General features: G+C 51.0%; 1 protein-coding gene across 3 annotated transcripts; it reads left to right on the forward strand.

Annotated features, from left to right (window-relative positions):
- The first annotated feature begins 1,914 nt into the window (after positions 1–1,914).
- LOC112888073 (transcription factor PCF8-like) lies at positions 1,915–4,282 on the forward strand. Of its 3 annotated transcripts, none has more exons than XM_025954422.1 (3): positions 1,915–2,303; positions 3,050–3,981; positions 4,060–4,282. In XM_025954422.1, exon 2 carries the CDS (start codon positions 3,081–3,083, stop codon positions 3,948–3,950), a length of 870 nt encoding a protein of 289 aa, XP_025810207.1. In that variant the 5' UTR covers positions 1,915–2,303; positions 3,050–3,080; the 3' UTR covers positions 3,951–3,981; positions 4,060–4,282. The 3 variants fall into 3 exon arrangements, with proteins under 3 accessions (XP_025810207.1, XP_025810208.1, XP_025810206.1); XM_025954423.1 differs by having other exon boundaries at positions 4,141–4,282; XM_025954421.1 differs by having other exon boundaries at positions 1,916–2,303; positions 3,050–4,280.
- Positions 4,283–15,802: the final 11,520 nt, after the last annotated feature.

The raw sequence follows: 15,802 nt of genomic DNA on the forward strand, positions 1-15,802 counted from the left end.
ATGGGGGCTACCGTCTACAGGAGTTGATGCCGCCGCATGCTGACATGACACGCGAGCGTGTAGGCCGCCGCGCCGCCAGCGGGGGCGCGGATCCACATTAATAATCGAGCGCGGGCTGGCTGGCCTACACGCAGGCCGGGTAAATTCAGGCCGATCGGCGAGAGTAAAGGTGAATCCTTGCTGTAGAGTTCGATCATCAGCCTCCGAGATCAAGACCGATTTTTTACCTTCAATTTTTCACAGGCCAACGGGTCCAGCCGTGAATTGCCACTCGTACTGGGATGGTGATACTGCCGTGAACTGTCACTTGTCCTGACGAGACCGGGAAACCGATGGGTGTGCCTCCGTGGCGTGTCCGTGCTGTGGAGTACTCCTAGCTAGTAGCCGCAAGGTTCCCAAGGCTTAACCACCGAAAACGATGATTCGGTCGGTCGATGCGCTGGGCCAATGGATAAAAGGGAACGTTTCAAACATGGATGTCTCGATCGATCTGAACCATGGATGGGATGGGTACCGAGGTAAGCGATGGATGGCCTGGGTGGATTGCGTGAGGATCGACGATATCCATCCGGCCCGGTGGTGGCCGCCGGCCGGCCTAGAGTAGTGGGAGATGGGCGGGCTTGTCGCTACGCTGTCAGCTGATCAGAGATGGCGGTGACAGGGGGTAGCTTTAGCGTATGGCCGGGTCGATCTGTGGGTGTTATGTTGCAGTGAACCAGTGGTGCTGCATGCAATGCAGCCGTCCCGATGAAGCATGGAAAGAGAGGAGGGCGGATGATGGGCGCCAAGAATATTCCTGCCTGACTTTTTCTTCGTGGATCACAGCCTGCTGAATGAGGGAATGGTCGAGCCAGGAAGTTTGCCACACGAGAAGCATGGATGCATGAAACTGTATCGTGTATTGCTCAGGAAAACTCAGCTTTGATGTGTACAGCTCGCCTCACACACGGTGATCTGATTAAGCTGTTCTTGACGTCTGCTCAGCGCAGCCATATGCTAGCTTCCTTCAGGTGCTGTACCTACGCATGTGCTGTCAAGACATTTCCAGAGCGAGGGTGTAACCGCAGGACGGGAGATCTGGGGCTTGGATTACGGTCATGATGGTGGCGCGGCCTCAGCTCTCTCCTTTGCTTCACCCGGATTATGTGTAATCTTACAAAAGGATAAAAAGTCATGCAGCGGTGGTGGTCCCGGCCGGCTGGTTATTGGATGCCCAAAAGAAAGCGCGCATGCATGGTCCCTGCCCTATATGGAGTAGCCTCCTAGGTTCTGGTGCGCAAGGACATGCAAAGCTTCGTCGTATATATGCTGCCATGCCATGCTGGTACAGAAAGACATGGTATGAATGTGCCTGCAAATCTCGAGCTAGCTGGTGATGATATCGTGAGGCGTATCGATGGGCAGCAGATATGCATACCCTCTAATCTGAGATCATCGTGTTCCCTTGTTCACTTAGGGCTATTAGGGGACTCAAACGATATTTCCTGTCGAATTCATGCACGCGCTGCTCAGTTCAGAGGATTATTCTTCAGTTTTTTTCCCCTCTCAAGTTTACAGTAGATGAAATCAAAGTCGCAATGCAGGTACTGATGGGGTAGTATGTAGTTACTCGCTAATTAACCGAGCATGGTGAGCAGCTCTTGGTGCAAATTCATTGAGTGATCGCTCCCAGACTGGTGCCTTTCAGACGACCACGTACACATGAAGGTAGGCGGGCAGCTCACGACCGTCGACCAGGCCGGCCACTGCTACCCGCCGAGAGTCACTGCGGTCGCCATCCGCGGTCGACGGTAACACGCTCATCACACACGAGGAGCACGATTGGGGGGGGTGAAAGGACAGGGACCCGAAAGCGACGCCAGCTGATCATTTAGTTGGTGCAAATTAAAACAAGCACCACAAGTTCAATTCATTCACAACGAGTGCTTGCTCCCATCAGCACACACACACCGGCCGGCCAGGCAGCAAAAACAGCTCTCCCTTTCCTTTCCTTTCCTTTCCTTTCCTCCCTCCCTCCCTTCCTTCTCCAGCAAGAGCTTTCTAGCAAGCTAGGGTTTACGCTACAGTACCTGTACCGAGCCGTCGATCGATCGCCGCTCTCCTTCCTGCTCTCGAGAGCTCCTTCTTCTTCCTTGGCCACGCCGCCGGCCGAATTCCGGTGAGCGGCGTCAGGCGCGCTCGCTCGCTAAGCTAGCTTAGGGGCGCTGCGGCCGGCTATCCGTCAGATTCAGCCGAAGGGGGCCATGGTGCAAGCTACTTGAGCTGATCTGAGAGGGAGGAAGTGTGGACTCTTGGTCATGCTTGTAAGTGGTTCTTGTTGGAGCTGCCTCTGAATCCTGATTGGTTCTTCTCTCTTCTTCCCACATCTGAGTTTTACCGTTTACACTTTGCCCTCTTCTGTTCTTTGGGGGAGGGGGGGGGGGGCATATTTTTTTTCTTGGTTGGATATATGTTAAGCCTGCTTCACATAAAAAGGCACTTAACCCAAAGGTATAGTCAAGCTGATTTTCATGGATTTTTTATTCGTTATCCCCACTGGTTGGTAATTTTCTCGGGCACTTCTTGTTAATCTTGGACAGGATTATTGTAATATATGATGATTTGATACAGATACACTATTGTATCCAAAGAGGCCACAATTTAACTGAGTTCTTTATCAGAGAAGTTTTTGAAATAGAACTCCTAAAGCTTCGTTTTATTTCATATCCTTTTAAAAATATACTCCTAAGATTTTTTATGAAAGAATTAGCCAATTTTTTGGGGGAAAGATACAAATTAACTAATGGTCTAATGCACACGTAGAGTAAGCAAAAGCATATGGAGAGCTACAGTTTCGCTCTCCACAAGTTCATGTTTCAGTGTCATATCTTTCTGTGTTGTTGTCATGTGTACCGAATAAGGCTGCTCGTTTACCAGTGGAGAACAGTGGCCAGATCGATCGATCCACATGCTGCACGCCAGCGCGCACTGAGATCGATCTCATTTCATGCATGCCAAATTAATTGCACTGCGCAGCCTGCTCCTGAATTTTCTGACGATCGGTTGTTAGGTGTGATCATGAGCGCGGTGGCTGGCTCAAGATGATAAGCGGCAACCTCACAAATGAAGAGCTGGCGGCCAGGTGCACCAAGGCCGAGGTCCCGGCCGCGGGCGCCGGCGCCAAGCAGAGTCCCGCCGTGCCGAGCTCGCGGCACTGGCCGCCGTCCACGGAGTCGAGGATCGTGCGCGTGTCGCGGGTGTTCGGCGGCAAGGACCGGCACAGCAAGGTGAGGACCGTCAAGGGGCTGCGCGACCGGCGCGTGCGGCTGTCCGTGCCGACGGCGATCCAGCTCTACGACCTCCAGGACCGGCTGGGCCTCAGCCAGCCGAGCAAGGTGGTGGACTGGCTGCTCGACGCCGCGCAGCACGAGATCGACAAGCTGCCGCCGCTCCAGTTCCCGCCGCAAGCGCAGGACCTCGTCGCCCACCTGCCCCCCTCCATGGTGGCGCCGTTCGCGAACGGCGCAGCCGACCGCGCCGCCGCCGCCGCCGCGAACGCGGCGACGGGCGCGTCCGCGGCCATGGCCGACGTTGACAAGCGCCACTGCCACGGTGGCATTAAAGGACTCATGGGCCTCAACAATTCAGTCGGCCTCGTCAATGGCGCGATGCCGCTGGCTCACGGCTTGTACTACACGCCCGGTGAACCTTGGGCAAATGGCAATGCCGTCCACGACCAGGTGGGCCATGGCACTTCGCCTCAGACGGTGGGTCACCACTCGCCGTTCTCATCGCTGCTGTCTCTGGCTCCGGGGCCTCAGCTCGTTTTCTACTCGCCGGAAGGTGGCGGCTTCGCCATGAAAGAAGCCGCCGATCATCAGTTCCCAGTAGATAACCTCGACCATTCGCAAGGGCAGCTCTCACTGAGCTCATCAGCAAGAAGCTTCCTTCACCCCGGCAGCCAGGGATGATTAGGTCACTGATCTCTACTGCTCCAAGAAGGTACGTAGAACAATAATGCTTGTTGTGTAGTAGTAATCAGGTACTTGGGCTGAAGGTTCGTTAAGCTTGTGGTTGCAGTTTTGAGATGGTATTCAAATAGGGGGCTCCAGAACTACGTAGAGCTGCTAGCATGCATAGTAATTAAGCCTTTTTTTTCAGGGCATGCAATGCAATTCGTTGCTTCTTTTTTATGCAAGGAAGTAACTGGTATGGTGTGTGTTGGTTTTTGTAATAACAATTTGGTAATATTCGAATTCGTTCTTACCTAGCTTTATGTTCCGGTTAGGACTTTTGCTGCTTATTGAGCAATGCTCGTTCCATATCGATATGCTGAAGTTCGTTGTACTATCATTTTCCCACATTCCTTGTCTTTTGGGGGAAGTGTTTTCTTCCTATTTCCTTTTTATTGGGATATTTATAGATTTCATTGCCAACAATATATGCACGTAGGATTAATCATCGCACAACCATGGGGATTCATAATTTCCTAATAAGCGGTGATGTAACAGTATGATAGAATTAAGATTTTTTTTTAACTTCCCATTTATTATCTGCTTGATTTTCTTAAATCCAAGTCATTTTTTGACATAATAGCCATCTGACTCCAACTTCCTACACAAAAGCACTAAGGACGACTTGTTTGACCGAGGGAGTATATTAGAGATGGTCTCTACTTTTTGCAGTACTACTTCAATTTATCAAACATGCATGCATGTCAATGATCACAGACTTTGGCTCAAGTGTATTAGAGATAGGTCATCCCGTATATTACCTTTGGCTCTTCCCAGAACTGTTACTTAAACTTTTTTAGCGTAGAAGCAAGAGCCCACTATTTTCGTTACCTTGTGACACATTTTATTTCAATGTGGATGCTTCAATAATATATCCATTACTGAAGTTTTGATTCAATAGGTTAAAGAATGCAACCACTAGCACTCACCAAATCACTCCTTTTTTTTAGTAGCGCAAAACACACTGTTCCTCTTTCTGCTCTAAAATCCTAACACGACGTGAATATGTGGATAGGTCTCAGGTCTTGCCAGAGTACTCGTTTAATAATGACTCGTAGATGCTGCAACAATCTGATTGTCTTGCGTACGCTCTTGATTGTGCACAATTTTATGTGAAGTTCATGCATTCCAGCACATATATAGGCACTTCATCCCGGCGCATATAGTACTTTTATAGCTATATGCTGCTCCCTGGGAGAAGAGAGCCTCTGGTTGAGTTGAGGGGGAAGAGATTGTTGGCAGATTGCAGTATAGCCGGCCAGTTCGGCACCATCTGCTCACTGCATGTAGCTGCAACTAGATAGGTGCCCCGGCCAGAACTGCCAAACTGTTTAAACAATGTCATGTTTGGCCAATCCATGAGCAACTGCATTTTGGCCTGTCTTCAACCTTGCAACACATCTACGTACAGCTGACCAATTAACAACTAGAGATGAAGATAAACAGCAGCAGGATCGATGCCTTTTGCTGTACGGTCAGAACTGTCGGAGCACGGCAAACCACTCCCTCACTCCTGGTCTGCGTGCGTCATCCGCGCGCCAAGCGTAGCAGCAGTCGAGCTGCGGAGACGTGGCACGATCAGGAACGCATTCTGTGCCTGGGTCCGATGTGCCGCTAGCTAGTACTAGTAGTGTGTTGGTAACACACGCACACACGCAGCTTTTGCAGTTCAGAGATATAGCACGCATGGATGCTAACTGTTCAGAGGCACGCCGCATGCGCCTTGCGGAAAAGCTAGATCAGCAGCATGCATGAGCTCAACTGCTAAAGATCGATGACACATCTGAACTCCGGAGTGGGCAGTAGCTGCTTTGCATGTAGTTGCGTAGAACTGTAGACGCCACAGGTCGCAGAGAGCAAAAAAACTGTAAAAACTCGAAGGCAAAGTAGTGATGGCCAGCAGTAGCTAAGTGACCTTTCTCTTTCAGCTTTCACCAATCACCACCCCTAACCTGTCACTACTGTTCTATCATTACCATCCCTCCCTCTTGCAGTCAGTCTTGCTAGTACTGTACTACCACGGTCAAATCATCAACCGGCCCTGCGGCTCACGCTGCTTTAGATCAGAGAGCAAAAGACAGCAGCGAGCCAGGAAAAGGGAAGACAGGCGACTGCTCCGAGCAAAAAAACTAACCTTCCGATCGAACGGTTTAGCCTGCCTGCTGCTGTGTCCATGTCGAGCAGCGGGAAGACAGGCGTGTGCCGTCGCCTGGTGGCTCGTCGTCCGATCCTGCGCAGGAGCCGCACCCGATTGATTGATCGATGACTCCACCCGGCCGGCCGGGCCACGCCCGGCAAAGGGAGATGAGATCCAAGGAGGGAGGGAGCCCCGAGGTAAAACCAAAGCGGCCGATTGATCGAGCACGGCTGACAAAGCCACACGGCCTGATGGAGTGCTGGGGGATCGGAGGGGGGCGAGGGCGATCGAGATCGGCGCCTTGGGATGCCGGCTGGCATGGCAAAACCGGCACCGGCTTACTGGCAGCTGGCGCGCGCGGAGGCCCCCCATGCGTGTACGGTGGGGGGCCTAAAGCTAAGCTGCGCGCTGCATGTATAGCCCTGTAGCAGCTAGGGTTTCGCATGCATGCTGTTGCGCAGCGCAGCAGATCATGCGGCAGGTCGGTCGATGCAGGAGGAACAGTGCAGCGCTGTGGCGTCGACTTTTGCCCTTGGCATGGACCAATGCGCGCACAGTCACATGAATGTGCATGTGCTGGTCCCTAGCACCAGTAGCGTAATGACCATCGCAGCTAGTAGCTGCTAGTATCCGTAGACTAGTTTACTTGAAGCCGCCATGGCCATGCTGAATGTTATGCTAGCCCGGGGAGGTAGATAGGTGTAGGCCGATTAGTTATTGAGCACGGGCGATGTGGGCAGGTCACAGATGGGCTTTTTGGTGTCGCTGATCCGTGGCAAATGATCCATGAACCAGCAGGCCATATCCCAGCGGCTGCTCAAGTGATCATTGGTCTCTGACGGTGACAGTCTTACCACGGGTACTGCACCGCAACCGCGGTCTTCACTTGACTTTGCTCCACCGAATCGGATGCCGCATGCGCTGAACGCTTTCCAGATCGAGCACACGTCCCGTCATTCCACATGATAGCGATGCAAGCTGGGCTCCAACCATCTGGAGCGCGCGGCTTTGCGCGGCGCCCCGCGTGTCAGCTCGATCTGATCTCAGAAGACATGCATCATGCACAAAGCTTGGTTCAGCGCTGTTGTATACTACTCCAAAATCTTCAGAAGTGAGAGAAGTCCGAACTAGGTTTGCAGGCCCAACTGCACAAGGGGAGATATCCTTCGTCTATGAACTTCAGTTTGACCTATGACGGGCACTTTCTGAATCTAGATTGTGCTTATTTATACAACGTCATAGGATGCACAGTATCGTTTTCTCCACGCCGCTGTTGTTAGTAATCGACGGTCACACTAACTGATGGAAGGTGATCACAGGCTGCTCATGGAGTCATTCATTCAGCAACTTACTTGTAGTCTGATGGTTCAACTGAAACGTCGGTCCCGCATCGCTGAATTTCTTCAATCCCATAATGAACAATGCGTTCGTGATAATCAGCGATACTTGGAATGGATCAAACCAGCGTCCCCAACCAAAGACCTGATCTCCTCCAATTTAACCCTCCCGATAAGCATCAGTGGGCCGGTCTCGTCTTCTGCACTTCCCGAATGAAATACTCAGACTTCCAGCGCCTCCTCTAAACTCTGAATCACCCATCTTCAATTGGCCTGTCTTCTCTTCCGCGTCACATACGGATGCGGCTTCTGCAGCGCCCATGCATGTGCGACGATGCCGGTGTGGTCGCGGATGACGGAACGCGAGGCGGCGTGGTTTCTGGTTGATGCGCCACCCCTGCCGCCGTGAGAGCGCCTGACGTATACGGCGACTTCGCGAGCGGCCCTGCCCACGCGGCGGCGGAGAAGGGGCGCCGGAGATGGCTGGACCTGGAGACGGAGGTTCCTAGGCTCTCATCGTCGAGGACAGGTCGTGCTCGTGCTCGTCTCCGGCTCTCCCCCTCTCCCTGGCGGCTTTTTCCGGGTCTCCGGCGGCGGCGATGCCCGACCTGGAGATTTAAGAAATCAAATCTGAATACAGAGTTCTTTACGTAAAATCTGAATAAAGTCCCCTGATTCGGATAAATCTCGATCCAAATTAAGGGGTTTTCTATAAATTTATGCCAGGTATTTTACATAAAACTCCCTATGTTGGATCACTATTGTTAATCGATCCAGTATTTTTGCATATAAACCCTCTTCCTCCTTGGGAAGCTTCTTCATTTGTCTTCTCGACGGGCCGCCGACGCCAATTGCTGCCGCATCAGCCAGTGCACGCGCAAGGCCCAAACACCCCCTAAACCCTCACTCCTCCGCCCTAATCGTCAAATGGAGAGGATATTCTCAGGTTCGTTCGTCAAGGACACAGGAAGCGCGCGATTGGCGGCTTGGATGTAACGCTGTCGCTGATCCGCCGCCCTCCTTGGCTAACGGGGCTCGACAGGTCGATACGAGGCTGGATCATTCGTGCAATCGGCAACTCGATGGGAATCAGAAGCAATGAGCCGACCATGGCTACCCGCCGTGAATCCTTGCATCTGATGGCCGCCGGCGAGCTCCTCGGCGGGAAGGTCATCACCAACAAGTCGTACCCCATCGCGATGCCTTTTCACCTTCGAACGCGCCGTCTACTTAGCCAGTAACCACGAAGACGACAGGAAGGCACGCACGGTCATGGAGGCGGTGCTCGGCGGGGGCTCTGTCTTGGTGCCAGTTACTTTTACTGGTTGAAACATGAAACCGGCGATGCAGAAGACAAGAAGATGAAGCAGCAGAAACGCCAGGACCAGGATAGAAGCCAAGCTAATCCATCTGAACGCGTCGGAGTGTTCAGCATCATCCCTGCCGTGCGGGTACAAATTCCTGAGTCCTGAGCGATCACCATTCGTCTCTCCAAGTCTCCAGGAAGATGGATCTCCGCTCGCATGGATCGTCTCTGCATTTCCTGGAGGAACTCATTCAGACTTCAGAACATGTACAACAGTGCAAGCCTATGCCGTCGAACTAGCAAATGCAGAGTTTGTGCGGATCTGCTGCTACTAGTGCTTCCTAGTGCATACAACCTTGCTCCTCGCATACCACGAGACGAGATATGCTGACTGAAACTCCGGTTGCTGTTGGTTTGTTGCCTAGTTGCAGTTTGTGAATCTTGCGTTGTAATTCTTCAGAAGTGATCATATATTACGCTGGTAATTCTTCAGTGTATAGGATGTCAGCAAGCTGTCTATTTGCTTCATCTGCCGAAGTCGACTAGAATCGAATGACTGTCTTCTGCATTTCCCGGAGAAACCAAACATTCAGACTTCACCATGTACACCCCACGCCGAACCGTGGTGTCGTCAAACTGGGCAACACGATGCTCTCTGTGTAAAATATGCATTCGGGTGTTAAAGACCAGATCACGTCAGTCTGGAGGCCGGAGCCTCATGTGCTGGCGGTGGTGGCCGGCTGGAGGTTCAGTATTTAAAGTATATTCAGAGTTCTTGTGCATCTGAATGACACTGGAGCCTTGTTTGGGTGCTAGTATTAAACACCGCTAAGGTCTCATTTGTTTCAGCTTCTGACCGATTTCGAAGGTTTGATTTTGAAAAATTCAAAAATTAGATAACTCCACAAATTATGGATTCTCAATTTTGGTTTCTCGGAGTAATCTGACTTTTGGATTTTTCAAAATCGAGCCTTCAAAATCAGCCATTAACTAAAACAAACAGAGCCTAAGCGTGTTGCTACTGTGCATAGGGATGAAAGTGTCGCTACTGTGGTTGGCTGGCTGCTGTCCTGATCATCACCTTCATGGCGCGCATGGCAAGCGTGAATCACATGCCAAGTCTGTGTGGTGGGAGAAATTTTGAAATTTGATATCGAATACGCACGCCTCACCTCTTTTGATATCCAATTCGTGAGCCTTTAAAATATGACATTGAGCTTGCGAATTGTTTTGATTCGGGGGATTTCTCCTCTTTTTCTCTATTCCGTGAATTTTAATAATCTTTTCATTTTACAGCCCCTATGAAAAGATCAAACTGTCCTCACCTTATCCTTTACCACCGATTAGATCCAATCAGCTCTCCCAGTCTATTTCCCGTGCGTCTCCCTCCTTTTGTTATCTCGCTTGCCACTAAGAACAGGATGCCGGCGCTGCCTCCTCTCGCTAAGAACAGGACGCCAACACCCTCCGCCGCCACCGCCGAGAGCCCTCCATATCGCAGGCGTCCAGCTCGTCCGCATGGAGGGTCAGGTGGGCCCCTGCTAGGGTTAGCTGAGGCCCGCCGCCTGTGCTGCTTGGCGCACCGGCCCCGCTGGAGGTCGTCCCGCAGCCTGTGATGGACGATGTCACCAGATTGCCGCTCATATTCTGTCCGAGCTGTAAGGATTTGAGGCTCGTTGCTTTCACTTGTAAGTGGACTGAAAATCGTGGCAGGAGATTTTTTAGGTGCCCGAGATACGATGAATTGGTGAGGGTTCTCTGAAATTTGTCTTGATTGCTATCGAATTTATGCAATACTTATCATATGTTTCAAATTTTACAGGGGGCAAAGAGATGTCGCATCTACATGTTTTACGACAAGTATGAGTTGTTCCTTCGGACCAAAGGCTACTTGGAGTATGCCAGCTCTGAGCTTGCGATGGATGGTGGCCCTAAGGCGATGGATGTTGTCTCTGGTTTAGTGATGGAAGAAATTGAACAAGGAGGTTTGCATGACATACATGAGTTGGTCAAGATAATGTTGGAATTGGTTGAGTTGAAGAATGAAGGAAAGAAAAACAAATGTGCTTGTGCTCTGCTGTTTGTGTTGCTGTTAGTTATGTGGATTGCACTCAAGTAGAGCATCTATAACGTGGCTTTTGTTATTATTTAATGATGGCATTTGTAATGTGGATTCTCCTTGTGTCTATCAATGCAATGAAATGGAGGTGTCACCAATGTTGTGTATTGTTTGTTGATCTGCATTATTAAATTTGAAGAACAAAAAATTGAACAGCATATCCCTATATTTGTTGCTTTGAGGGATGAATGAACATATATATATAACATGATCGGTAGCATGAGGCCATTGGGACTTGTCCGGCAATGCTTTGATTACACGAGTAGGTAAGTCTTAAATGATACACTGAGTAGTAAATGTGCATATAGCTTTCTATATTTGGATTTCTTATTGTAGTTATAAGGGCCAAACCATGGTGACATGGTTTTTCTGAGACTTGCCACTCCCTGCAAGTGATTTCTTTCACCTTTGTCTCATCTCTGTCATCTTCTTTGACATTCAAGTGGCCCAATTGCCTACTCATTATATTAAGTTGGCGAACTACAATAGGAAGCATGACATGTCCTTCAAATTTTTCACCTATTTTCCTCCTCTTAGCATGCAACTCCATAAATTTAGATCTAAGTGTGTCTGCAAGATCAGCAATGGGGAGATCCTTAACGTCCTTCACCCACCTATTCCAAACTTCTGCAACATTGTTTGTAATATGGTCACACTTAATCTCTTCTATAAATTTGCTCCTCATCCATTTTTTATTGTGAAATTCTTATAAAAAAAGGCTCCACTTTGGCATTTGCTGCATAGATCTTGTCCATAAAGTACTCTGGCTGGAAAGTCCTTACTGCAGGATACATTCTCCCAAATGCAGACCCTTGGAACCTCTTAACAAAATTTTTCATCAAATGAACAAAACACTCTCTATGTTCAGCCCAAGGATATACCTCTTTTATAGCATTCTCTATAGTCTCTACAGCATCTGAACTAAAAGCTAGGTGAGGTGGATTTCCAATTGCCTTTTATAGCTACCTGTTGCCGGTCAAAACCCGCCGGCGAGCAGTGACAGGCAACACGAGGAGCCGGGAGGCTTCCGGGACTGCTGGTGGGCCCCGGTCCCTCGGTCAACGGCCCAGTAATCCGGCGCACACCCTGGCTTGGAGTCGCTAGGCGTGCCACCTGACCCTGTACCTGATCAGGAAGGTGTGATGTATTAAATTCTTGTATACACAGACAATATAAAGGTTAGTCCGAGCCGTGATCGGCTCATTACTTCCTCCCCGGTATCGGCTATAAAGAGCCGATTGCATCAATACCGGATCAGATCTATAAATAGGCAACATATATACTTTATAACAACATAAATCCTGCTTCATAAATATTGAAGCGTCCCCCCATCAGGGAAGACTTAAAAGTGTTACTTTATCAGTCCCAGGAGGCTGATAACACTTTTATTACACCAGATGGTACATCACCGTACAACTCTTCGCGGTAATGGGCAGTGAAGCGCCACTATCGCGAGGATTACAACAAAAACCCATACTACTACACTAACCACGAACAGGGGATCATCAGAGTCTTACGCCATGCGGAGCTCCAACGGTGACCTCACCCACAGGCAAGACTGGGTGCAGGACGGGGCCCTACTCGTCGTTCTCTGGGATGTAGTCGGGATCCTCCACTGTAAAGTAAGAACGGGGTGAGTACAAACGTACTCAGCAAGCCCAATCACACCCGCGGAGGGGTTATAACAGGATTACATGCACAGGGTAATCCAAGGATAAGGTTATGGTTCATTTGCGGAAAACTTGACTTCATGCAAAGGTTCGTTTCAAAACATTTTCAAATCAAGTCGTTAAACATCAAGGAGCACACGGTGGTGATCCACACAGGATCCAGTGCAAAACTGCTACCGGACTCCTCGTCCGCCGTAGCACACGGCACAACTGCCGGACACTTCCCAAACAACACACACCAACCCATCCATTTCCAGAGAGAAACTCTAGTTATGTGACCACACCGTAACCTGCCCATTGCTGTGGGCACGGCTATTCGAATAGATTTTAACTCTGCAGAGGTGTGCAACTTTACCCACAGGTGGGGTACCACAGCACGAACACCTTAGTGCCGGTGCAGATCCCATCGAAGCCCTTACCCACCTTAGCTAGACCTGACTAGCCACCACGGGATCAATCAAGGGGTCATTCGACCTAACACCGAGGTTTAACCGGGGCATAAGTCACTCAGAGCTTATCCCGTCTCCTTGATCACCCGTTGCTCCCAGCACTCCTGGTGGCTATCAGACCAACTAGTGGGGTTAAGCCAAGCCGTTGCCCATACAACGGTCAAGTGGTTCGCACGACAAGAAGCTAGGTGAGATGTCACATCAACTCGGTCCTTAGGGGTGACAAGATGGATATCTCCCTTCTTCGCTCAACCACACAGGTACGAGCACACCAACGGCAATTCACACAGAAATGCCATCCATCCCGTCTAACTCACTTTTCAAAACCACATTTCATCCCTTCCCACACGCACGTGCTTTCTTTATAAATCAGGCGGTCAAAGTATAGCTATTTCAAACAAGGGTGGCTATCCTACCAGGTTTCCAGCACGCAAAACCATGCAATTTTATAAAACAGGTCACTGGGTTGTGTTTATAAAAACTAGGATAGAAACATGCATCAAAGGGTGGAATTGAACTTGCCATCGTCAAATCCTTGCGGGAAGTCCTGATCGAAGCACTGTCCTTCGGGTTCGGGGTCGCAGAACTGGTCCTCAGTTGCTCGGTCGCAGTCGGGAACCTCGTCGTTCACTCCGTGTCCTACGACGCAAACAAAACAGACACACGATCAAGCGAAGGAACTAAAAGCTTTTATCGTTGAGCTTGAATCGGAAATAATTTAGTTACGGAGTTAGGGATGATATCTTTAGGTGGTTTCTTAATGGCATGACTAAAACTATACTAGAAAGGGCGTGGTAAAGTTTCGGGTCGATCGGAGGTCGTTTCGCACATAAAATGACGAGGTAAAGGAAGGTCTATGGGTTAAACAGGGTTACCGGGGCTTATTCGTAAGTTTCCCTAAAAAGGGAAGGGCTTATTTGTAAATCCTAGAAATGTCAGGGGGCAGTGAAAAGTGTGAGGGGCCTATTTGGAAATAAAATTACATAGTGGGGGGACTTAGTTTGAAAGAAATAAAATAATAGGGGCTTTTCTGCAATGCATACAAGGGTGGAGGGGCTCTTAAGTAAATGGAAAGGAAGGGGGGGCTAAGGGCAAAATTGCCCCTTCTTCTTCCTCCCCTCACCCGTGAAACAGAGGAGGGAGGGGGAGCTCGGGCCGGCCCCAAATCCGGCGGCCTAGGGGCTCGGGCGGCTCGGGCACATGGGGGAAAAGGGAGAGGGGAGCGAGGGGGTCCCGTTCCTACCCTCTCCTTGGGCGGGGGCGGCGCGTAGCGGCGGCGCGGCGGAGGGGGCGGCGGCGGCCGGTGGTGCGGCACGGGCGGCAGCGGTGGGAGTGCGGGGAGGAGCAGGAGGCGGCGGGGCAGCTGTGGGGGGTGAGGGCTGCGCGGTGGCCAATTTATAGGCGGCCGACGGTGGGGGAATAGGAGGGACGGCCGGCGGCTCCACGGGCGGCCATTAATGGCGCCCGTGGCTTGCGGCGGGGGCGCGGCCGCGCACGTGGGGGGCCGGGCGGCGGTGTGCGGCACAGGGGAGGCGCGGGCGGCGAGGCGGCACAGCGGGCGGGGGCGGCGAGTGCGGGCGGGCAGGGCGGCGGCGTGTGCGCCACGGCGGCCGTGCGGCCGCGCGTGCGCGCCAGCGACGGGCGGCACGGCGGGCGGCGCGGCACGTGGTGCACGCGCGGGTACAGGGCCGGGCACAGGCGCGCGCGCACGCGCGAGGAGAGGGGGCCGGTGGCCGGCGCGGCGGGTGCGGCCAGGCACGCGCGCGGGAGCAGGGCTCGGGAGCGGGGAACAGGGAGGAAGAAAGAAGGAGGGAGAAGGGAGAAAAGGGGAAAAAAAAGAGAAAAGAAAAGGGGAAAAAGGTGGAGAAGGAAAAAGGGAAAATAGGAAAAAGGAGAAAGGAAAAAAAAAAGAAAAGAAAAAGGGGAAGGAAATAATGGAAAAGGGAGGGATTGACGCGCGCCGGCGGGATTCGCGGCGGCGACCGCGCGGCGGAACTCGCGGTGGTGACCGCGGCTGGTCGGCCACGCGCGCGCGGCGTTCGCGCGCGGAACGAGGGAAAAAAAATGGCGTGACTGCGGTTGGATTCGGTTGCTGGTTTCGGGTCTCGGAAAAATTAGGGTTTCAGGGGGTTTTAGGGTTTTGGCGAAACGAAGATTTAGCGCGTAAACCCCGGGTTAGATTTTCGGGATGTCACAAATATCAATCTAATCCAATCTACGATGACTAAGCCCTCACTGCATGATCAGAACATCTTACACGTGATTGAGCCTAACAAATACCAAAGGGGAACGGAACAACAACCTGAACAGAGGCCTAAAAACCAATCGAAGAGCCGATTCTCGGAACAATCTCTTTTCAACCTGCTACCCGATACTAATCATACTATCGGAACTTTCAACTCGTTTGCAAGGCCTAATCATGCATATATCAAGCTAAATCTCTGATAATCAGAAACTAATCATAACAGATTTGATCTACTAATAAAAATAAAGCAAGACGTGACCATCGCACCCAAGATCAGACACGATGACCACCAAACACTCATGAGCAACAGACAAGGTACGATCAGAATATGAAGAAAATAACGTTACTCTATGCGTGTTAAGATAACCAGTGCTACTCGCCATCTACAAAGCTTCAGAACGAGGAACATATAAAGTAAACGAGCAAGGGTAATGCTATCCCGATCACGTAGAGCGTGATCGGGGCCGCACGACACTTACACGAGAAAACCCTAGAACAGGGGAGGCGATACGCCGAGAGTTGTTGATGAATGATTCTGTCCTTCTTG

This window comes from Panicum hallii, chromosome 3, assembly GCF_002211085.1.
Source record: "Panicum hallii strain FIL2 chromosome 3, PHallii_v3.1, whole genome shotgun sequence".
Taxonomy (NCBI): Eukaryota; Viridiplantae; Streptophyta; class Magnoliopsida; order Poales; family Poaceae; genus Panicum; species Panicum hallii.

Bases quoted from the DNA above. Each gene is read 5' to 3' on its own strand.
- LOC112888073 (XM_025954422.1), top strand. From the start codon at position 3,081: ATGATAAGCGGCAACCTCACAAATGAAGAGCTGGCGGCCAGGTGCACC.